This window comes from Rhipicephalus microplus, chromosome 9 (assembly GCF_043290135.1).
Source record: "Rhipicephalus microplus isolate Deutch F79 chromosome 9, USDA_Rmic, whole genome shotgun sequence".
NCBI classification, from domain to species: Eukaryota; Metazoa; Arthropoda; class Arachnida; order Ixodida; family Ixodidae; genus Rhipicephalus; species Rhipicephalus microplus.
The window spans coordinates 100281174-100306518 of NC_134708.1; the positions used below are offsets into that span (position 1 = coordinate 100281174).

At 45.8% G+C, this 25345-nt stretch overlaps 2 protein-coding genes across 3 annotated transcripts in view; one reads left to right on the forward strand and one right to left on the reverse strand.

Moving 5' to 3' along the window:
* LOC142772062 (aminopeptidase Ey-like) overlaps window positions 1-9627 on the forward strand; it is a 39088-nt gene extending 29461 nt beyond the window's left edge. Inside the window, exons 9-10 of the mRNA XM_075874161.1 lie at window positions 5700-5969; window positions 9014-9627. Of these exons, the coding sequence (XP_075730276.1) occupies window positions 5700-5969; window positions 9014-9242 (499 nt within the window). The 3' untranslated portion in view covers window positions 9243-9627. The remainder of the gene's footprint in view (window positions 1-5699; window positions 5970-9013) is intronic.
* The window catches only part of LOC119163128 (uncharacterized), a 533653-nt gene that overhangs the window by 158601 nt on the left and 349707 nt on the right, over window positions 1-25345 (reverse strand). The window lies entirely within an intron of this gene.

Here is a 25345-nt window from a genome sequence, read left to right on the forward strand (position 1 = left end):
AGTTAATGGCTAACCAACCCGCCTGAGCCACAACACTTTTGTGCTTAAAACTACTGAGATTCGACAGTTGTTACTCTTGTTGACAAAATACTGCCACGAAGAAACACTGTTTCCACACTCACTCGCCTTTAGGGGACCAGGTATTAAAGCGTGCCCATTTCAGCGTCCCCTTTAACAGTGGACCGTACTGTACATTATGTGTTTTCCAGTGCAGCTGTAAATAAAACATTTATCAGCCCTTGCGGCGTCCATCCGCGCAAGGTCAACCTTATGCGAATTAACGCAAAGCACAAAAAAGCATGCTTGATCCCTCTATCATAGGAATCGGTAAAACACGAAAGCGAAATGTGCCTTAGACAAGTAGCCAATTGTTTACTGGTCAATGGTATAAATGAGCTTGCGCAATGTAAATTGGTGTTTGACAACTATAGAGCTGCCTAACTTGAATGCATTCACGTTGCCACTTAGTCATACATCTCCATTTTGACGGCTAACGTCCAACACTAAAGATCAAACAAACCTTTGTGGTCAAACATGCATGTGGTAGCTCTAGTAAGGGGTGAGATCCAAACCAGAGAAAACGCCTGCTAACGCTATTCTAGAACTCGCTAATGACGCACGAAATATACTCACAAGTACAGATCGACCCGAATGAGCGTCAGTTGTTACTACACTGTATAGGAACATCGCGCCCTTTTAGCAAACGCAAACTGTCCAACAAATGCAGTGACCTTTCTGCGCCCGGTAATTACAACAAAATCGTTTCAGCGAAACCACAAGGCATACAATTCTCCCCACCGGGAGATCAGCGCACGCACTCGTGAACCTCCACCATCTCCCATCTTCGTTGGGCAAAGAACGCGTCGGAAATGAGAGTGCGCACCGCCACGTCGTGGCGATGTGAGAACGCGAACTCATTGCGCCATCTCGCTGTTAATGCTGGAAACGCGATAGTTCCCCCGAGATGCCCGTCTCCAGCGGTAAGTGGTAGATATAAATAGCTTGCCGTTTCAATGTTGAAGGAGGTGCTCCTTCGTGGCTCACTGGCCAATGTCTCGCACTCACAAGCAAAAAGGCCAGACGTTCAATTCTGCACGCCAGAGTCATTTTCTGGAATATTTTTCCATTTTGTGCTTTCCAATATATAGATACGTATCTCTAGGTGAATCACGCCGACGCTGGCGGCAAAATCCAGCTGAGAGTGTCCATATAATCGCTAACCTAATCAAAAGTTTGACACCTGGCGCTACAAGCATTCTTTTAACACGTTTAAGAACATCCCGTCCTGGGCATGCACAGTATAGCTAACGGTATAATGGTACAGGTAGTAAAACATTGAAAAGGTCTTTGTACGATTTTGCACGTGATACTTAGTCAGATACACTAACGCAAATCTCACTGATAGGAAGTAGAATGACGAAGGAACTTTTTTTAGATACCCATGTGTTGGTTCTCGCACATACGCTGACGACTGGAGAAATCCCTGCAGCACTCTAGACCGCCTCAGTTTTATAACAGTTCTCAAGAAAGGGTCATAGACATATAGCAGAAAAGGGAAACGATTGACAAGTTGTCTTATGTAAAAATCAACTAATCCAAGCCCGTCATCTAGAACATTTCTAAACAAGTTTGTACGGCTCGATCTTTGCCAGAAAGAGCTCCAAATGAAAAATGCGGATACTCTGTGTATGTTCTATATATTATTATTGTGAATCAGTGTGCCTGTTTCTTGAAGTTCTGAATGGGCAAGAGGATGTACCAGACTGTATTTTAGGCATTGAACCATTATTATGAATTCCACAGTATAGATAAACAGTCAGCTCAGAGCTAACAATTTATCATTGTATTTTGTGGATGAAATTTGTTGTACACTTGTGTTTTGTAGAATTATGAATTGTGAACAATCTCGATATACGAGGCAATAAAGAAAAAGGGTTATCTTGGTGCAGTGGATAGTCTGCCCAGCATCTAGTGTCGAGGACAAAATGCTTGGGTCCAATTCACATTGACGGAACCTTTTTTTTGTCTTCTGATTGTGCGTATTGTTTCGACGTAACTTTCATGACAGAAATGCCTCTTTGAAATCTTGGTGCACCCCGGCAAAAAACACATTTGTGTTAAAAATTTAGAGCGCATACATGGAGGGATGGATGAGTGAGGTGAAGCCACTGTCCGCGCGTCCATCTGTGTCTCGGTGCTTCCATCCATCGGTCCATCCATGCATCGTCCACCCATCAATCCATCAGTCTGTGCGTTTATCTGTCCATGCGTTCATCTTATTGCGCGCACTTCTAATGAACCAACGCCATCTAGGAAGTGAGACAAGAAATGGTGGTGAGAGTGCGCCATCTATATGTTCGAGCGATACTGCCAGCTATGCCTGACGCAGGACAAAGCTAGACTAAGAGTAGACTAAGAGAAGCTTCGCTCTAAAACGTTACTTCCACCGAAGAAGCGACAAGAACTTCTAACTGCGCCACCATGTGACGTTATCATGACGTCGTAGGACTTCATGTTTCGTGGTGTCGCCTGATGACGTCATAAATTGACCTTGGCGATTCGTCACACTAGCGCCAATTTCTGAGGCAGTGCCACCAATGTGTAGATCTCGGATGTCATACAGAAGACTTATTTGGAATGCTAGGCCTTTCGCGCATGATTTCCCGCGTCATTTAATCCTGGGCGCTGTGGTGGAGCAGTCGTGCGTGAAAAGTGCAGGTTCTCTGGTTTCGATAAGAACGCCAAAGGAGCCGCGCACTTGCAAACTACGGTAACGACGAAATCCAAGGCGACAATGCCCCCTCCAGCTCCACTGGTCATCCATCCACAAAATAAATCGGTTGCAACTTACTCAGGTGCAAAGCAGTTTTGGCAATGACTATGTCCATCCGTCACTCCTGTGACGCCCACAAACCCCACTTCGCATGCGCGTCCCCTCCTGTTCTCTCTCCTTTCCTACGCTTACCCCTCTGTCTTCAAAATCGGCGGCAAAGGCTACGAAACGTTTTCTCAGTACACACTATTCTTTTGTATCCGTTCAACGTCGATCTTGAGGCTTTTCACGTTTACGTGAGACAGAGCGTGCCTGTTTAGGTCAGCACAGAATCATACTCGATGTCTCCGGAGTGTGCATTGAGGAACCAAGCTACCTAGCAGTGCTAGAGCCATGGTCACCGGCAGCGTTTACGGCAGTGGTCAGCGGCATCAGGCGATGGTCACCGGCAGGGTTTGCCAGGTAGAAGATGTGTACTTTGATACGCCTGCTTCAGGCGACATAGACGACTTTCTGTGGGTGCCGTTCACCGTCTCCCTGCTGCTTCGCATATACATATTGCTCCCTTTAGCGTGAAAAGTGGTGATGTTTAAAGGTGTACTTTGCGCGTACAAGGAACTGAGTGGCGCAAGCTGGGTCAGCAGTCTGCGATGGCAATTCAGTGAAGAATTTGGGCTTTCACTAAACGCCCACAATCCAATAGTAGTCAGTGTAGTCGGTTGTTCATAATCATCCACCTTCTTTGTGCGCTGATGGAGATAGCGCAAAACTGCGCAAACGCGCGCATATCTTATCAATGCGAGATCACGCCAGGTGGCGGCTGAGCTGTCAGAAAGCGTTCACGCAAACGTGTGTCAACGAGAGAAGAGTAGCGGAGGAAAGGGGGGGGGGGGCGTTGCATTGCGAGTACTGTCAAGGAATGAACACACCAAGAAGTACATTGTACGTGCTTGTCGTTGGAGGACGTATACACCAGCGGAGAGTAAGCAGATATACGCGGTTCCAACGTGCGGGCACCGCCACGAGAGCAGAGAGTATACGGCACGCAGCGTGTAAGAGTGCAAACACTTGATTCAAGTAGTAATGAAGACAGTTGCCCACTACTTTGCCCACAGCGTTAAATAAAACTACGTGTTAGCACATTAAACCTTTTATTTCTTGCTATTCCGGCAAATAACTAGTCTGAAGCAAGTTTCAGGTGGAAGTTGATGATCTGTCCTGTTTTGAGACCGCCGTGTTGCTGTAAGTCATCGCAATTAGGGTGGCTATTATGGTTATCAGCCAGTACTTGCTTCCATATTTTGGAGTATGCGAGGTGCAGGCTCAGACGGCCTAAAATACCTCAAATCGATTTAACGTGTCATGCAAGAAGTACAACCCTTGTATCCGGTGGATAATGAAAGCGTTACGCCCAGAATTGGATTAGATGTTGTGCAACCTTGGATACTGCTTGTCAGTGCTGCTACGTAATTGTCAGATGGAGTATAGTGTAGTGCACTGTGGTATATATTCGAGGAATTGGACAATAAGTGACGCAAAAATTTCTCATCGAGGCATTGTGTCTCGAAATCTCAATATTGAAATACGATGGCAGAGAGTAGCGGAGGGGAAGGATCACGCTTAATTGGCTCGCGAGTGGCCGTGCGAACTTCTTTCGCATTTCGAACTTGCAGCGTTCGTAGACTCGGTTAAACTTAGTTACCTCGAATTCCCCAACTTGCACTTATGCCTGTAGGAACGCGGGCACTCTTGTTTTACGGCCCCAATGCAAACTTCCGACGGTTGCCGCCGTGGAGTTGCATGGCTCCGGTATGAAGGGCGTACTTCGATGAGTGCGGTGTTGCTGCGTGCATCGTATCTTCGGAGGAGATCAGCAGATGGTTCATACCTGTGGACGTGTAGTGCTGTCACAGCAAAAATTGCATTCAAGTCGCAGGCCACGCGAAGGTAGCTTCGCTAGGTGCAGCGACCATGTTGCCTTCTTTTATTGCTTTATTCAGTTCCAGTATGCCTCATTTAGAACAATTAAGGTGCTAACCTTACTTTGTAACATATTGAAATATCTTGCTGTCTCAATCATTGGTTTGCACTTGCTTCAGAGCCGTGGCTATGTGACAGCTAATTGAGTTCATTCTAAGGTCGTTGTGAACAGACTACGGAAATAGTGGCACCAGAAGAACGGCGTGAATACAATTTTCGAAAAAAGAACAAATCCATCTTGCTGAAAGAGCTCATCGCAGAACTAATCACGCTTTATTTCAACGACCGCAAAGCGATTACAACTTCCATGGTTTTGTCATCCATCCACTGTGTCAAGTCCTATGTTTACGCTGAGGTCAATACAGGCCTAAACCAGTGAAAGAAAAGAGACTATTGATGTATAAAATGTAAACCAGAGAAATAACACAGAAAGAACAATACGCTACACGACACACTCGTAAACCTATACGCACACACACGTGCACCTTGTGCGTGTGTCTATACCTTTACGGGCGTCAGGAAGCGAAGTTATTTTTTTTGTGTGTGAAAATGCACCAACTCTCCGAACAACAACTTCACCGAAGTTACGGTAATAACCGAAAATAATGGAGTCATTTAGCTGAAGCGGCAATAAACAGCTCCTGAATTTATCCGGCTGATACTCGCGCCGAAAGAGAGAAGGCACCAACACCTCGGCAGGCGTGCGAGTGTCTAGCAATCTATGTGTCTGCGCTACGCATTTCTCCAAGCTTCAGGGTAGCAGAACTGAACCAAGCCGAAGAACTACACCATGACTTGAACAGGAGCGATATTAGCGCCTGATTTAGCCTGCGGTTTAGATCAAGGCCAATACTTACAGAAGGCATATATTAGTATTACAATAGCCGTAAGTATTAGCACAGATTTTTTTTTCTTTCATCTGAGTCCACTTTCACATTCTTTGCAGTTTCGGCCCGATGCGACCAGCCGTGTTTATACCCTACTTCAACGTGGCGTCCGTAGCACGCGTTCTCTACGACTCGTACACATGGGCACTGGTGTTCGCAGTGCTCGACAGTCCCCAGTTCAACTCTATCCCCGTCGTGAACCGCGCCGCGCTGCAGCAGGACCTGGGCGCCTTCCTGCGCAACGGCGACGTGGGACTGACGCTGTACATAGCAGGCATCCGCTACATCTGGCGAGAGACCAGCCGCGCCGTGTGGAGGGCCTTCGCATTGTGAGTGGCACAAACACACGTCCTCCGCGATGGTCGCGTGTCTCGGCGACCGCTTATGCTGGATGTAGGAGGCTGCAGAAAACTGGGACTTTGCAAAAGACTCGAGGTGCAAAACCAAGCACTTCTCGCGAGCATGATTGATTCATGGCAGACATTCACACTAACGCGAGAAATAAGATTTACAACCATACACAAGTATATTCTTTTTTTGGGGGGGGATGCAATAACTGTTATTTTTTCCATGATTTGTAGCTGGGGTGCGGGATATATGCGTGCGAACACGTTATTTCAGTAGCCAGCGTTGTACAGAAAAGCCTGAAAGAAGCTAATAACTTGTTCATTCTAGCCATTTATCATTAAATGGGGACATACAATTCTGAACCCGAAAGGTTACAGCGCGTATGAACGGGGACAGCTGAAGAACACACAAGACAAGCGCTGATCAGCGTTATGTCTTGCGTGTTTATTTTTCGTCCCTATATCAAAGTGCTCTGTAACCATTCATGCTGCAATCGCAACTAGCCCCACCGGACTATTCTCGTAAACTTTGGCTGAGTGAGTTACACAAAATAACAAAAAAACTTTTTGTTTGTGAAACTTGCGATTAGTAAATAAATGTCGAAAGTAAGTCGAAATAAGGGAAGGCAGCTGCAGGAAAAATATGTAAGGTCGACGTAAGGTTTATCGCCAGCCTATTTATTTACAGTTATGTACAGAAGACATCTCGTGAATATTTGTAGCATATGTATGGTGTCATGTGCTTTTTGTAAGATGGCCTGCCTGTCGGCTTTTACATTATGGTTGTATGTGTGTACGTGCGCACACGGGTGGCATTGCACCCGTAGTGATTCCTTTCCTCGCCATACATGCCACATGTCAGGATCACAGCGAGTTGTTTCAATAACTCATCAGCCTTGGTTAGGCATGGCGTCCCTATGCCTGTATTATCTTCCTTATTTTGACTAAGATATCCCTTACACGTGCTTGTTAGCTGACACACTCTGATCTCTTCTTGTTCTTTGCAGTCACGCCTATCACTTTTATTTCTGTGTCTTTGCGGTATTGTCCTCGGTAACTACCCGTAAGCTACAGTTGTTGCAACTAAGTAATCTTGAGAGATAACCATTCAACATCAGACAATGACTGCCCAATACGCCTCACTCCACTTTTACGCTGCTGGGGGAGCCTTGGAATGCTGTCCTTGCCCGACCTGACCTGCAGGCCGAAAGGTGTCTCCAGGATCAAGCCGCGCGAGCAGAGGCGACCACTTGTGTCCTAGAGTGGCGAAACCACCCTTGACGTTTGTCCTTCCCTTTTGATTTGCCTTTTCTTATATTTCAATGTTGCATCATTCGTTCACTTATACAAGTACCTATCTAATGGTTCCTACTCGCGATTACTAGTGGCCCCGTCACTCACAGCCAATTGCGGAGTTTAAGTAGTTGAGGGGGACGTAGCGCGTAGGCAAGACAGCTGCTGGTCATTAAGGGTAACTGACTGCATTCTAAGAGACGGCAAAAATGGGAAGGAAAGACAAAGTTTAGTGGGCAAATGTCTTTAAGGAATGCGTAAGTAAGAAGTTATAACGTGATTGCAGAACAGATGGTAGAGGAATTTGCCCTGCAGTGGGCGGAGTCACACTGATAATGATCGCGTTGACTCCTCCAAGCGAAGTGTCAAGCCTTGCGTTACCGTAGCAGCTTTCACAAAACCAATAAAACCAAAATAAAAGGAAGTCACGGGTTGCGTAGGTGACACCACATTCAGTTTTTGACAATAGTTTAATGATTACCACTTAAATAAAAACATTGAAATAGACGAAAAGGCATCCTTTCTATTGGTGATAGGCCTGGGTTGATCAGTGACTCGGGCGCTCGGCAGCTGATCCGAAGGTAGCTGGTTTGATTCCTGCCATGGCTGTCGCATTTCGATGGAGGCGAAATGATAGAAGCCCGTGTGCTGAGGGATGTCAGCGCACGGTTAAAAACTCCAAACCGTCGACATTTCCGGAGCCCTCCTCTACGGTACCCCTCGTAGTCATATCGTTTTTCTGGGACGTAAAACCCCATGTATTAATAATATATCTATCAGTGGAATACAAACTCAGAACCTTCAAATCGCGCGTCGGATGCTCTACCATCTGAGCTACGACGATCGGCGCTAACTTGTTCACTTCGTAGTTCATTCACGTAAGTTTGAACTTTGTCAGTATTGACCAGCAACGCTCGTGGCTCAGAGTTGAAATGCCGTGAGCCCGGTCTTTGCCAAAGGAACACGTGTTTTCTAGTCTGCTTTATACCGCGTTAATTTAGGTCCTAATCATTTAACTACAGCCGAATACAACAAATAAAATCTCTTGCGCATTCTTTGAATTAATCACCTGCTGGTTTCAATATTTGATTCTTACAAAAAAAGAGGATCCTCGAACAAATGATTGCCCAATTTTCGTTATTCCACCTGGGTGGTGACAAACCCATTGTGCGGAAAACTCGGCTTGTCGATTGTAAAAGAACTTGTTGTTGGGCTTGTTGGTACAACATCTGAAAAAAAAAACTTAGGGCGCAAACACACGACACATCACACACACACACACACGCACAGGCATCAAACACGCACAGCGCTATGCGTGTTTACATGAGTACAAGTCAGCCTAAAAGCGATAGGACACATGAATGAAAAGCATCCAATGGTAACCCTCCACAATTATTTTGAAGACAATGCACCACCTGTAAATACTCATGGTAACCATTACCACGGTACCGCGTCACGAACATAGCACTGATAGGCCACCAACAGCACAACTATATAAGTCAGATTACAAAAAGCTGTCAACATGAAATACTCGAGTTTCATGGGCATGTTCACAATCTTGTCGCTAAGGGCCCACTCACAGTTCATTCCGGGACTTGATGGAGGAAACGCAGCAACACAATTTCGTGTAGTATGTATTGATGCCGTAGGGGAAACTCGCACACTAATAAAAAAGCGTCACAATCCGATACTGCGCAACCTGATCAATCCGCTGTGCTTCCCTAAATTCGCAGAGAGTACCGGGAGATCAGGGAAGCAGCTTCCACGCTACAGCTGGGACAGCTGGACAGTGTGGTCGGCATAGTCGCCGCCTGGCACAAACCGGTAGACATGGACAAGGAGAATGCCACCTTCGACATGGACACTCGAGATTTCTATGAAGATGTGTTGTGCCTGGCCTCCGGAAGCACAAACTGCACAGATCCCTCCACCAAATGGGACGAGTGGAGCTTCGACATATGATTGGTCGGCCCCTGTCTCAAACATTGTGAGCGTGACGAAAGACTCGGCGACGACACTCGCAGCCGCGGTCTGGAACAAAAGTACTGCTTTTTGTTTTATGTTTTTTTGCGTAAAGGAGCAAATATATGTATATGACGCAACACGGTTTCTCAGGAATTGTTTCTTGTCTGCCGCATAGCAGCGTAGCAGCTATGGCGCTCTGCTGCTGACCTACACGTTGCTGGTTTGATCGCGGCAGTGGCGTTCGTATTTCTCCAGATGCGATGTGCTGATTGATTGATTGATTGATTGATTGATTGATATGTAGGGTTTAACGTCCCAAAACCACCATATGATTATGAGAGACGCCGTAGTGGAGGGCTCCGGAAATTTTGACCACCTGGGGTTCTTTAACGTGCACCCAAATCTGATGTGATGTGCTAGAAACCCATATAGTTCAAGAAATGATCAAAATTTCTGAAGCCCTCCATTGCGGTGTTTCTCATAATCATATCGTGGTTTTCGAACGAACACCACCAGATATTAGTATTACATGCATCGATTCTTCATCATATTTTTTTGGAACCGCTTCATTGCAGCGAATTTGTACTGCTGAGTCAGATGACATTTTTCCCAGCACGTGAATTACTGCAAATACGTTCTTAATTATGAACATGGCCAATACGTGCTCACAGAAGTTTTTGGCGCTCGCGTTTAAACACGGGATTTAGAAGCAATGACAGTACTATAAAACATTCATAAAGCCCCACCTGGCTATACTTTGTTCCTTAAAAGATCATAGACCATGCTAGATCAGGTAGTTGACCATACTCATGCATCGTATCTGAATCTTATCTTTAACTAAGGATCTATCGTAGCGTATTTGCATCGAATAGCCCAGTGGATATCTCTCATTGCACGGCCATTATTGCAGATACGTACCCAACTACGAATACAGGGAATTCATTATTGCCTGAATTTTATTTTAACAAAAATTTCACAGCACTGATTGGGCTCTAAAGCCGCCATAAGGGCTACTTCTAATAGTTTTCTCCCTTTTCTAAAGGATTGTTATCTGTACCAAACGAAGAAGACGGCGACTGGCACAATATTGGATTCGCTGGTGGTAAACCTACCCGAACGAACGATATTCACATCGTATCAAGCGTCTCACTGCTGAACCGTGAGATTTTGCCGCTTTATAGTCTGAACGGTTTCCGTGCACAGTGTATGCCTAGCGATGCAGGAACGCGTTTTCTGAATGGAGAGTCGTGTATTTGAGTGCGCATGGTACTTTACTAAATAGCGCAAAAAATTTTGCAAACACTGCAGAAATAGTAAGCCTTAAAAAGAAGAAACGGTGCACAATAAATTTTCTCTCAAAAGCGACAAACCAACCAGCAGCAGCACGTACAGCAGAATGCAACCACGCCATATTAGGAATGTACGGTGCACAGGATGACACGACACTGACACCACCTCAAAAAACGCTGGGCACAACCTAGCTTCCCTTGAGCTGCCCGACTATACCAGAAATGACGACAACGCAATCTCTGCAAAATCCGTCTCAGCGAAACTGAACGACTACTCAATCGCGAAGTTCCCGCGAAATCTATCTGTGCAAGACGGAGCACGCGGGACGTGCTGTCGCGAAGTGCATCGCTTCGAATCTGCCACTGGAAAACGCGAACTTGCTCTGAATCTACGAGTGGAATGGAGATTCTCGGCTATGGAGCAAGAAAACTTGCACCCGTTTGACGAGTGGAATTCGCCATCAGACTGAGAGGAGCTTCGCCCCTGAAAGGAACCACCCCGCCCCAAAGCGGCGGTCTAGTGGCTAAGGTACTCGGCTGCTGACCCGCAGGTCACGGGTTTAAATCCCGGCTGCGGCGGCTGCATTTCCGATGGAGGCGGAAATGTCGTAGGCCCGTGTGCTCAGGCCCATGTGCTCAGGTGGTCAAAATTTCCGGAGTCCTTCACTACGCCGTCTCTCATAATCATATGGTGGTTTTGGGACGTTAAACCCCACAAATCATCAATCTGAAAGGAACCATTATGAAAATCGGCTGCTCAGACTGGTCACTAAATCACTCGCCCCTGCACGTGCTTTTGTCGTGAAACCACGTGAGCTTTTGTTCTCCGCTACTTGCGCTGACCTGGCAATCTGCTGGCTAGTCTGCATGCGACCAGCGACTCCCATTAGTTTAGAGAAGTGGCTGGGAAGAACCACTGACTGCACAATATATGAATATTTGTAAAGTTAAACAGCTAAAACAACGCCATAAATTGTCTTTTGGGTGAATGTGACCTACTTTTAGCAAAACACTTCTGGGACCAAGAGACAGGTTATTGAAATAAAACGATGGTAGCTGCAGTTTAGGAATGTTCAAGCAAACTACTTTAACGTAGAAGTTTCCTGTTGTATTGCACAGATTTCTATTAACAAACTTGCAAACGCATCGATAGCACACAACACAACAGGGGCGTAACCTGTCGGATACAATTATGGTGGCAGTATCTCGTATTTGTACCTGAAATAGTTCTTGCTCCAATATCACGATACAATTCGAAAGTTAGTTTGCCAATCTCTGCTTTCAACTGAGGATGTCACATGCCATAAACAGCGTTGCAATGCGGTAGAGCTATTACTTCAACTTAAAAACTAGCGTGTCATGACAGATAGGTGGCCTGCAACGCATAGCTTCCAAGACGATGTTGCGAACGCCAGGTGCAAAAATGTTGTGGAATTGAAGAGATAGAAAGTGTGATATCTGGCCGCTCTGTAAATAAAGCTGCATCTAGTGGCCATGACCACTCACTACACCATCTGGAAAGCTGTATATAGAAGCTGCAACATTAAGGCCTGCGCAACACTAAGACGACAACGTGCACAGCATGTAGTCCTGTTGTCTGTAACAGACCTTCTGTTTTCTTTTTACTTCGCTACTTCAGATGCTGGCTGTTTGCATACTCAGACTGCAATAGATAAGTGCTCAGAAAGGAGCATGACGGATATGAAAAAAAAAACTAAATCTATGACATTTATTCTAGTACCATACGTTCCGCGGACAACAAATTAATCAAGCGCGGTATTGATTCATCTTTTCGCTTTGTTTTAAAATATTTTCCTGCCTTCTAAGTGCTTATTGATTATGTTCATGCTCAACTGTATTGAAGTTCTTGTACGTCTAGGCCTGCTCGTTGCTAAAATTGCAACTTTGCGTAACAAATTATATTATCAATTATTAATTGTTTATTAGAGGTGCCTCGTTCGCTTTACTGCTGCTTTTGTGCGTACCCCACGACATAACACCTATGCTTCGTGTTTGAAACATCTGCCTGTGACGCCAAACATTTTTCTAGTAAAGGCGAATACTGCAAGCGGCATAAGCTAACTCGTCAACAAGTGTACGGCAGCGCCTGCGCGAAATTCGCACAAACCTGCGTGACACCCGGACCCAGGAGCTCCCCGCCACGTCGCCCGAGCCATGGTGACAGGGGTGAGATTAATTATTTTGTCATGAAAGCCCCCGGCAGCTCCCATCCACAGTGCCTGTGGGTAGCATAAATGCGTCGCGGAACACGACAATCTGACAGGCTGTGGTCGATAGAAGTACCGCAGCTGGAGACGGGACAAAACGAAGTGTCGCTCGCTTTTTTCGCTTAAAGTCCCCAGCGATGTGGCCGAAAGATTGAGAGCCAAGTGCACGATGAAAGCTTTCGGTGTGTTTCTGTCCCGGCTTTCTCCAGACTCGAGCCATGGTGATGTACCAGTTATTTATTATTGCTGTCACTTTCATAAGGTGGCCTTTCTTTTTTACAGCGCGACTGTGCTCGATAAAATACATCGTAAAAACAGCACGAATACAACGAGGAAGAGACAGAAGGAACAGAGCCGAGCGCTGGTACTGTTTCATAGGTGATATGAGCGTTCTGTCCTATTCCTTGTGTGTCTTCGTTGTTGTAAGAGAACGTATTGCTGGGTTGGTTGGTAGAATATTTTAAAAAATAATTTGAGCACGAACAACACACACGCGCTGGTATAAAACATGCGTGTAAGTGTTTGATGCCTAGGTGTGTGTCTGTGTGAATTTGTATTGTCTTTGCGGGCAAATTAGTTAAACGTTGAAATAGCTCAAATCTTCCTCCTTGTTTGCATATAAAAAGTTCGTAAACAGCGGGGTCGCCGAGGAGAAGTTTCGACAAGCGGCCTTGTCTTCCTCTAGGCTAAAACAGAACTGATTTACTCTGCTTCGTGACCTCTCTTCTATTCTAACAAAGCAAGGCGAGAGGACCACATCGAATACGCAAGTGTCAGAATGCAGAGGATCCTCGGGCTCTCTCGCACCTAAGTATCCACTGCTGCACTTTGTTCTTTTTTGTTAGAGCTGAGGAGAGCGTAAGAAGCATGGTAAATCATTTCTGTTTCAGCCTCGAGGAACACAAGGCCGCTTGCCGAAACATCGCCTAGACACCACTCCTGTTTACGAATTTTTCATCGCCGTCTTACGCTTTCGGCCAGTTTTTTGTTGTCTTCATGAGATTTTTTTCTTATGACTGTGTAGCAACAAGGCCAAGCTCACTGGATTCTCGATGAAATACATTCGCTATGTGACAGAGATGTCAAAAAATCCGCGCAACTAGAGGTCTGCAGTCAAGATGTTCTGTACGTACTGTATTACAGTTTTTTTTACTATGATGAGCAATCATAGCATCTGTACAGAGCGCCCACCTGCTATGGTCTCAGTAGAGACTGGCAGTATTGCAAATATACGAATAGATAAATTTTGACTCCTGCCAGGGTCAGGTCACTCAAGAAATTTGGAGGGGGAGGGGTCGTTGAAAAAAATGTCTGCTTCCATTGCCATCTGCAAGACGTCCTCTGACATATCTCATATATGCGCAAGTTCGGAGCCTGTTTGACGTCACGCATCGAAAAACACATCAATCGTCACGTCCAGAATGTCTCCTTAAAAATACATATATGGCACAAAGACCGCTATCTGCGGTCTGCACGCCGCGTGTTTGGCCGCCCCCCCCCCCCCCTACTATGTTGCTTTTTAATAATTTGTAAACAACGTTGTCAACCAGTTTCCTGACGCCTGTACTGTGAACAAAAATATTGTTGAGTCGTTAGCCAGGTGAAATTAACGTTTACTATTGATCCGTCCAGCAAATCACGTGAACAGAACTGTGGTTTGGTCTTTTTGGCTCTACTTCTTTTCTAAACACAAGAGGAATACAGTGAGATGAAGTGCAGTAGAGACTGTTGTTCGAATTTCTACGGCATGACTCTTTCTGACGTGTGGCACATACTTTAAAGACAGCTTGCGCTTCACCCCTTTCACAAAGCTTTAGATACGGTAAGGAAATGAAACCCCGGCGTGTTAGATTTACAAGTGAATTTTAGGTGCAAAAAACTTCCACTTGTCGCCGTGTAAGGCACGAGCGCCGGAGCAAATTTTGTTTCGATGGGGAAGGGCAGGCAAATGATAATTCAGTGCTCTGTATGACATGGCGAAGAAACATTTTGTAGGGGGAGGTGGAGGTGTTCCACTTACTGGCTACGGCACTGCCGGAAGGTTCCGAAAATTTCGGCCACTTGATGGTGCCTAACGTGCCCTGGAATTGCGCGGTGAACGGACCTCTAACAGGTAGCCTCCATAAATATGCGATCGCCGCCGCCAGGGTCGAACACGTGAGCTTCGGCTCAGCAGCCGATAATTAATATGTTGGGTTTAACGTCCCATAACCAGCATATGATTATGAAACACGCCGTAGTGGAGGGCTAGGAAAATTTCGACCACCTGGGGTTCTTTAACGTGCGCGCAAATCTGAGAACACCGGCCTACATCATTTCCGCCTCCATAGAAAATGCAGCCGCCGCAGCCGGGATTCGGTCCCACGACCTGCGGGTCAGTAGTCGAGTACCATAGTCACTAGACTACCGCGGCGAGGTGGCTCAGCAGCTAAGCTTTTTTTTAGCTTAGCCGATGTAATACACAAAATAGGTGATAAATAAATACTCATCATTAGATGCCGTTTTTGCCAGGCAATGCAGCATTACAAAATCCTCCCCATATGCGGCACTACAATATACTCATGTATTTTATTTTATTAGTGACTTGACGGGAATTTTATGATTCATTTAATTTTTTGCAAATAATAATAAACTGTACAAGCTGTTTTGCTCGGTTAATTGCCTATTGACTTGGCGTCGCGTGGTGATCACAATAAGAAGCGTGAGATTATCCTTAGCTGTAAGATATCGCACACTGCCGACACGCGCCGTAACGATTGTCTTCACCTAATATGACGCATAAGAACAGCATGTCGGTGACCCAGGGGTCGCGGTTGCGTTGTACATTCAAAAGTAGCGAGTGCATAACTGAAAGAACGCGCGTTCAGTGCACGCATTTTGATAGAGACTGAACGCTACAAGGCCGTGTGTGCAGATGCAATTAAAGAACATCAGAGCTTTTGAACTTCCGGCGCACTCCACTGCACCATCCCTCAAAGTTGTAGCCGCTGCTGTGGGGCATAAAACCCACAAATATAAAACTTCAAAGGTGGATGCAACATTGAGAAATAGCAGCGACGAAGCAACACCTCTTAGAAGAAGGACAATTCGTTTGCAAATAAGGCTCCGTATAGTTACTCTGGATAATAGCCCCCCATTCAGGGCCGCCATGAACTTAACTGTTTCCTATTGACTAATATTCAATTTCGTTTGCCTTCTCTGGGGCCTTGCCTGCTAGCTCCCGCTTCTTTTTCTTTTTCTAACTGGCTTTTCATTCTTGGGTTTTCTACCCCTCCCTATTTATTTTTTATTGACTTTAAACCCGTTGTTCCTTCGGATGGTACGGGTTCCCAGATTTTTTTTCTTTCTTTTTCGTGGGGGTTCAACTCCATCGTGGTAATTGTGGTACGCAGAACCTGGTTAAAGGTCTCCTATTGGCTTCCCATGTCCAGTTTGAAGAGTCGCACCTCCCTGGACCAACTGATGAACATACCGCACAAATGTCCTGCGTGACCTACGCACGAGTGTAAAATAAAACAGAAAATAAAAAGAATAAGTGAGGTTGTCTGGAATTAACGTTCATCGCGATGCAACGGACACTAAGTGCTCCAAGCGCCGGAAACTTGTCGCGTGACATGAAGAAAAGTAAACTCGAGAAAGAAAGAAAACATTGGTCTTGTTGGTTCTATAGAAGGCAGGATGTGTGCCGTACAACAAACGTTAAGGCTTGTTTGCGCATCTCCTTTCAGTATGTGTTAGAGCCGGCTTCTTCGCTGTGAGTGCTGCACCACGTGGAAGCGTGAATATCCTGTGTTACCGCAATCGCGCACGGTGCGTCGCATACCGTGCTCGCAAAATGGCGGCAGAGCACTCGCGTTTAGCCACGGGTGCAGCCGGGCCGGGCCTCGGTGTAGAGCTACGTAATTTAGCTATGTTTCAACTCCGGATAACTAATTACGTCTTGCAAACATCCGCGACACACCCCACAGTCAGCTTCGACCCTTCGCCATGAGTGTTAACATATGTGCGTGCGTCGAAAAGTAAAGCATACTTGGTCACTAGCGCCAGAGTATAGCGTTTTTATGTTCGCTATCCGATAGAATAAAAAGAGAACATAAACATACACATCAACATGAAGGCCGACACAGAAGCACACGCACGTCGCATGCGCTAAATTCATCGGCCTGTATTGCACATCAGCTGTACTTGATAATTCCTTTTGCCATAATGACGAGCGCGTACCCATTAAAATCAGTCTATATATCATGAATACAGTGTTATATGCCTTATCAGAGTAAAAAAAATCAGGCATGAGAACGAAATGCCCCCCTCCCCTAACTCACAAGCACCCCCCCCCCACACAAACAAACAAACAAACAAACAAACAAACACAAAAGCGTGATCGCTGCAGCAGGAGCTGCACACCCGTCGAAGTGCTGAAGATACAAAAAACGCCAGGTCTGCGCGGAAAGCGCAGCACACTCACAGCGAAAGCTAGAAGAGCGGCCTTTCAGAGCCTTTCAGAGCACTCATTGGGTAACTACTGCAAGCACACCTGCTTGGTATCCCACTGGAGCATTAGTAATAAACTTTTGGGCAGTAGGCCGGCATTCGCTGTGCTGTTTTTGTCGTTCTTCTGAGAAGCGTGGTATCCACTAAATACTTGCAAAATAATTTGCGCCAATTATTCAAGCAGAGGCTGCAGACGATGAGGAATTATGACTGAAGTGGTTATGCACTACAGTTAATGGGGGAACAAGAACAAGCTTTTGTGATGGGTTGGGGCATTGGACGACCCTCTCCCTACGCTATTCGCATTGTGCGACGACTGCTCATTTTTTCGCTGTTTTAGAGCGCCTTACAAGTCGTATTAACTTGATTTCTCTCCCGAAATAAAGCTTGCCTAAGACAAGTTTGCGAAACAAGTCACAAGCTCCAGCGTACGTCAGTGGTAAAATCCTGGGCGGGCATCCAGCGGACCCGGGTTAGAGCCCTACTGTGTCGTTGACGCTAAGTTTTTTTTTTCTAACTTCGCGTGATTTGGTTACGGACACCGGCGGCGGCGGCGGTGGACAACTACGGCACTGCGTGAGACCCGAGTTGTGATCTTATAACAGGCTTCGCTGTAAAAAATGCTGGCGTTGACACTCAGTGGACTGACAACTGTGAAGGAATGAGCAAAAAGACGTGCGAAGGCTGTGTAGGCTCTGGGCCTCAAGTTGACCCAGGGTGAATGACAGATTGCGGCAGTTGTGTATACCGTGAATTTTCTTTCCTGAGAAGTTTCGACGAAGTTTTGTGTGTCTTCGCGTCTTCATTTTTTTGTTGCTGTATCAATATACGCATGCAAAACAAAGAAACATCGGATAGGAAGGCTACCATGTCCCAAACCGGCCGTATCCTCCTGACTAGTCCTTTAACCTCGGTATTTTTGTTAGTATTAAGTTGTGCGATATACGCAGAACCACAATCAATCGTACTTTGGAGCCACCCTCCACCCTTCAATCCGGGCAAGCAATATGACAGCAAAAAGGAACAAAAGTAGATAGATAGATAGATAGATAGATAGATAGATAGATAGATAGATAGATAGATAGATAGATAGATAGATAGATAGATAGATAGATAGATAGATAGATAGATAGGAGAGTGAAGGAATGAAGCTAAGACGGAAAAAAAGAAAAGAGGGAAAGAAGGGAGACAGAAAAAAGGAAAGGGAAAGAAAGCAATAAACAAAAAAAATGATCAACGAAAGGAAGAGTGAGAGAAAGAACCATGTTAACAAAAGTCAACACGGAAATCCACTAACTATTACAATGTCTAACTCAACTAACTAGTATCATTTTCTTTTTTTATGTACGTTTATACATACTATTCTATGTGTGTTGTCACTGCTATAAAGTTTTTCTTACTATATTTGTAGATGTGAAGCATCTTATGGTCGAGATCGATGCAGTGTGCGGCGTAACCACCTTTACTGAGCATGCACGTCTTTACCCCTCTCTATTCTCTTTTACCCTTTCCCTTCTCGCCTCGCAACGCTGACACAGGTAGCAGCTGTAGCCTACGCTCACATGCCTTATCTCCTCTCAAGACTTCTGTTCCCGCGATGTTTATATCCCCATTGCATATGCGGATCCCCCCTCCTTTCTCGACTCACAACGCCGACGCAGACAGCGCCCACTAGCGACTTTTTTATTGAAAAAAAAAAACGGCGTCAAGACTGGCATCTTAATGAGACAATAATGAAACACCACATAGGCATCCTTGCCGGGTCGTTAAAATTTAAGGAAATTTAACAATTAAGATCCTCGCGTTCTCTATACAAGCCTTGTCATATTTAAGCGTCCCTAATTACCATAAGGGGCGCCATGGCAGCAAACATTTGCCTTGAAGCTGGGCTGCTAGTTTGTGCATTTGTGTTTTGAATTCGCGCTCTCAGTCTTCTTTTAGCCTCCCCTGGAACGCTGTTAATCGTCTGCTAAGCGCTCTTGCTGATGGTGAGCACGCCATTCTCTCTGTGTTTTGCCTGTGTGTTTGAATGTTTTGAGAGGTAATTTACCAGGTCGAGGGAGCTTCATTAGCACGTCATCACCGATGCATCGAAACTGCCGTGGCTATTTCAGCATGATGGCGGCCTCCCTAACTTCCATAGACGCGCTCTTTTTGAAGCATGCTTATATGCACGCAGCATGTACATAGCCTCTCCTGGCGGACCATCAAACGTGGGAAGCAGTCCAGACAAACCGATCCATCGCCTGGCCACAACGAAGGAGCCACAAAACGGCGTCAAGATTATAGTGGCACATGCCGAGGATCTCTAGTGAAAGATGCAAGAGTGTAAAGAGGCAGAGAACGGGGGTGGGTTGTGTTGCATGCAACTACATTTAAAGTTTTATGCTTTATACATCTCCTGCGTGCTGAATCTTGCGACATTTGCTTTATTTACGTGCAGCAGTAGTGTACCAGTAGTGTTTTTTTTTTTCACATTACAATTTATCCGGAATTATGCTGAGAGATATATGCATATTGCATGCATGTTCTTGAGCTGTTGCCAATGCTGTCGTTAATACTATAGATGATAACAACATGAAAATGACAAATATGCGAAATGAAGAATGAGCTGGGCCCATGTTCTCAAAAGCGTCTGATGCTCAAAATTTTCATTACAGTTTATCATGATGTGGGGCGACTGTCACAAGCTTATATTTAAGCCAATCACAATGCGAGTCTTTTCATCAGCGAGGCCGGCTGACCAATGAGAAAACACGCTCAGGAAAAAGAGCGTTCGTGAGTTCGCCCACTTGCTTGTAACCACCACCCAAAAAAAAAAAAAAACACAAGGACGGCCTACGTTCCTTCGAGAGAACGGAATAGCAAGGGAAGTTGAAATTGAAAGAAAGGAAGTAAAAATAAACCAGGGAAAAAGGGTACAGGCGGCGAAGAGTAAAACGTAGAAAGCCGGAATGTGAAAACATGACCGATGTTACTGCTATTGTTTCAGATAACAGCATTTCTCTCCTTCGTACTAAGTAAAAATAAGAAAGCCTAGGGGGACAAGGGTGGCACAGCAGTCCACTTGCCAAGTTGTCAGTTTTCTTTTTCTAAGTCAAAATTGAGTTTTCGCACTAGTTAGTCAGTTTCAGTTCAGTTACCACTCCATTAATACTACCTCGTGCTCATTTATTGTACTCGTAGTTTCTTGGACTCGCTACAATGTATACGAGCTTTTAGAGATAATGTAATTTTTACGCGGACCACACTGCCTCCCCGCTACGGCCCTCTGAACCATTTCCTGTTTTCGCATCACTAACTTGGCTCATTTTGTTTTCGAGTTCAAGGAAGCATCCAGCCTCACTAATGGTTTAATGAGTTCCTCTCTATCACACTCACTTCACGGGCTTCACAGAAAGGTGTTTCGCCTTTTTTGTTAGTTTTGACAAGTGCCAAACAACGTCAATTGTGCGATACCAGCGTTTCTGCGGGGGGATAAGTCAGGTCACTTGATAACCGCCTTCAAGAGTGAAACGCAATGGGGTGATATGATCTTATTCGCGTGGAAATCTCCCTGTGTACTACCAGACTTCCTTTATCAAGGGTGAGGATGAGATATGGTATTCATTGGCGCAGGGGCCCTTTGGTGGCCAAAGAGCGCCAGTACATAAGACAAAATATGTGGGCAGTGGGTATGATGACCGGCAGTGTTCGCAGTGAGATCGGGCGATAGGTGGCAGCACCGTCCCAAGCAAGTGTGGATAGGTGGTCTGCGGCGCGTATACAAATACACGCAGCGGCGCTTCGTTGCGTGTGGTCTGAGCCGATTGTCGGCGGATAAAATGCGCCGACTATAGTTCACTGTAATATCTACGCTCTTCTCCACTGAATCGATGGACGACGCTTACGCAACGTTAACATTACCCGCGAGTAAAGCCCAATCTGCCTTGCATAAGTATGCTCATCCAGGGTGACTCTCTCCACGCTTTCACTCTAAATCACGCCTTTTCGATGTTGAATCATGCTATTTGATGTCGGCGAGACGAGAAACCTACCCGAACTACTGAAGCAACACGCCAACGATGCGCGGAAGTTTTACAAAGAGCGCAACGCAGTCGCCGAATATGCAGAAACGTTGGATCACCAGATCAATTTTGAAGCGAAGGCCATCCTTGAAAGCGAGCCGAACTGGAGGAGAATGTTGTTACTCGAGTTGTGGCACATACAGAGGACAGCCCATAACACCAACCGCTCTTTCGGAACCCTTCCCCCAGGTGTACACACAGACTGCACTCCACGGCAGAACGAGAGAGAGAGAGAGAGAGAGAGAGAGAGAGGGGGGGGGTCATTATCCAATCCGCGAGTGCTTTGAAGACGCCGCTGCTACGTAGCCTCCGCAGTCATCCATGAGGAAGGAACCAAGTCGTTTTCGAAACGTCGGGTTTTTTCAAAACTTTTGGTTGGAGTCTAAATCGTCTCCCCCCTTATCGATGTTGTTTTTACGTGGTTAGCTTGTGATTCGCCTGGCTACACACTGCTGTAGCGTGACTGAACTACTTATTTACATCACTGTCATCTGCGTACTACAAGCAAGAAAAAAAGAAAGATCAATAAAAGCCCGAACCGAATATCAGTGCGACTAGTTCAGTACCACCGTCATTCTGTTCAGCATGAAGTGTGGGACAGTCGGCAAGTCTAGTCGGCAAAGCTTAGTGGCTGGCGACGCTTTGCGCTACACTGCGTTTACCACTTGTACGCAGATGTCTTGCACCAATAAAATGATAAAACTTTTGTATAAGATGTTCAGCAGAAAGCTTGCATCGATGGATTACGTGCTTGCCAGTGCTACTACAAAGGCCTGGTTAGTGGGACACTTTCTTTTCAGACAAAAACTACCACTGCCTTACGTCGGTCAATAACAATGCCACACAAACGCTGTGGAAAATGTATGAAATATAAAATTTTCAGCGAAATTATATTACCTTATATATAAGGAATGACGTCTGGATTATTTTCAGCGTTTGGGTTCTTTATAGCGTTCCTAAATCTAAGCACATGGTTACGCATGGTAGCTATGTTCTAAGTACACTTTAAGTACATATGTGCCACAGTTTGTGATAGTAATGTTTTTATGTAGTGGTACCACGGCCAGATAAACACAACTGAGGCTCCCCGCATGATCGATAAACATCAGTGCCGTAGTTGTACACCTACCACTAGAGCGCAAGTGCATGGCCTAGAGCCTTTTCAGGGGCGGACCTCCTTAAAGCGGCACCCGTTCGTGCCTCGTAGTCGTAGTCGTAGTCGTAGTGTGTAACCAGTCTTACGTTTTGACCTCCAAGGTGGTGCCGGTGAGCGATTTCTTTTGTGCGTTGTTGAACACTAAAAAGTTCGCAGCGTGCGCGTTAACTAAAAGCCAAATTATCATGTCTCTCATATCGCCTTAGCAGCCATTGGCATGTACATTGAGCACTATCTGACAAGAAAGGTTTGCTACGTTATACTCGCTGGGCGTAACCTCCTTGGTTTTAGAAAGGTTTAGCGAGCGTTGGGCCGCAGTGCCATGAATACAGTGAACTAGTATGTACCATAAACTTGAGGTGGTTAAAGGTGGGAAGTAGACACGAAGCGCAAGCCGTAAGAAAGTGTGAGAGTGCCTCCTCTCGTTCCGTCCTTGGAATGTCCGCTCGATGGTGGTGCTGAGGAACATGAGGAATATATGATGAAAAGATGCGAAATGGTGGTACTTGGAGCGATGAATAGGCGGACGAACGGACACGCAGGCAGATGCATGGACGGACGCACGGATGGCTGCACGGACGGATTGACGCATGAACGGATGCAGGAGCGGATGCATGGACGAACGCAGGGATGGACGCACAGATGGACGTGCACACGCACGAAAAGAAGCACGCACGGACGGGCGGATGGACGCACGGGCGGCCACACAGACGCACGCATGGACGGACGGATGCTTCGCCCCACTCTCCATCATTCACTTCATGGATATGCTGCCATTGTTTTTCTTTACGACCGAGTAGCTACTAAACGCTGAATTCACACACCATTTATCAGTCCTCATTCATCAGAATAATTTCAGAGTGGATGCCGCTTTCTCTTCTGAGCACATCGTAAAATTCTCTTGACATCCTCTCAAACATGAGGACTATGAGGTTATTTACCACTCAACTGGAGCCTTACCGAGCATGATCTGCGAAACAGTAGGAAAAAAAACGCAGCAACAAGACCGACAGCAAGAAAGATGATTGAGAGGGGGACACCACCAAAAACATCGCTAGCTTCGAAGCTCGCCTAACAGGCACTCCTCAATTGCGGGCCGAATAAGTCTCGAGATCTATGGTGAGTTTAATGTTGCTTAATTAAAATTTACAAACTTCGGGCTACATGAGCTGGATAGTTTCTTTTATTCGTATGAATTTTCTCTCAGCCAGGCAGAACTCTCTAGAATATGTTCACCTTTAAAACGATGAAATCATTACCTGCATTGACCAGCTAATAATTTTACTTATTTTTACAGAGTAATTTTGGTGCTAGAAATCGTGGTCCACACGTACACGAACAAGCCATTTTCTTCGTAAGGCTTTTCAGCTCTTTTTTCCTCCTTCCCTCCGTTCTTTTTTCTCATCAACATTTCCACAATCATTCTGATCGTCACCGCCAATATGGCTATGATAAGGATAAACATGACCACCATGGTCTTTCCTTGCATTCTCTTCCATTTTCAAGCGCCTTTCTCCACTGCTGCCCTACAGAAACGACACTCGATCGTGCCGCATATGCATTCGTCTGTGCTGTTTTCCTACATTTTGTGTATGAGCGGCAGCTGTGTCCCAGAAACGAACTTCAACCCCAAGACATCAATGAGTTCTCTAGTTGCCATTTCGAGTAGCATACAAGACGCATGATCAGGCAAGCATCTGCGTTTAATTGAAAGCTATTCTCGCGCTGTTTTCTGTAAGATGTTTTCGAAATGAAGAAGCTCCAAACATACAGGATTAGGACAGAGACGACCATGGCCCTACGTCAGCGCCGTTTGCGAACCCGGTCACTCTCTTTCTTTTCTCTTTGATAGGCATACACAAAACCTCAAGGACAAAGAGCAATCAGAAAGAGAGTTTAAAGGGGTCTTCTTCGCACTCTTTTTCGGATCACTCTCGCCTGCCTACTTTTTCGGAAAAATTGATGAGATAGATTCTGTACGAGGAAACCTATCTTGGCTCCTGGTGTTCTTGGAGATCTCGTGTGTTCCAAGCCTCCTCTGTGTCCTCTGCTTGTGCACTTTTAGTTCCTATCACGTTTTAACAACATGGCCAAGCAGCCAGTTTCGGAATGTAATACTCGGTATTATGGACTATATCCAAGAAGACAGCGGTTGAGTAGTCGACGTGCCTGGGAAGGCAGCCCTGCCGGTGCCAATGAGAAGGAGCCCAACAAGTAAATTAAACGGCAAAGCAAAAGCAAAAAAGAAGAGAACACTGGACGAGTGAGTGCTCGAGATTTCGTGCTGCTGGGTGCAGCGGGAAACTCGATGCGCCTTGGAGGTCCGGCCACGTGGGACGAAAAGCAGGCGTCCAGAGTGCCGCCGTCGAACGGATTACTGCGGACATGGCGGGAAGCCTCTGGGAGCCGGTAATCGAATCCAGACGCTTCGGTCCGATGGCACCTGAACGGCGGGGTGGCTGCTCTCGCGGGGAGCCCCTAACAAGCGAATTCACACCATCTTCTTTTACACCCGTTCCTTGCTATCTCTTGTAAAGGAGAGAGAGAGAACGGGTCCAACAGAGGCTAGGGCAAAATAAACCCAGCACTAGAAAATCAAACAAAGGACTCATCGTAAGGTTCATCGTAGATTACTAAGAACGCAACAAGGTTTAAATACTGACAGAAGGATGAAACGAACGCAGCGCTGAGTTCATTTTTTTTCTTTTCTTGTTGTGACCTAGTTGCCCTGGTAATTATTCCACGTGGAGCACCAACATGTTACTGTGTCCAAGTAATCTTGCAATAATTCAATGTCTGCGATTGAAGTGATGTGGCGGTAGATGACGCAATTATTTGCAAATAATTTTATCTTAAATATTATGTTATC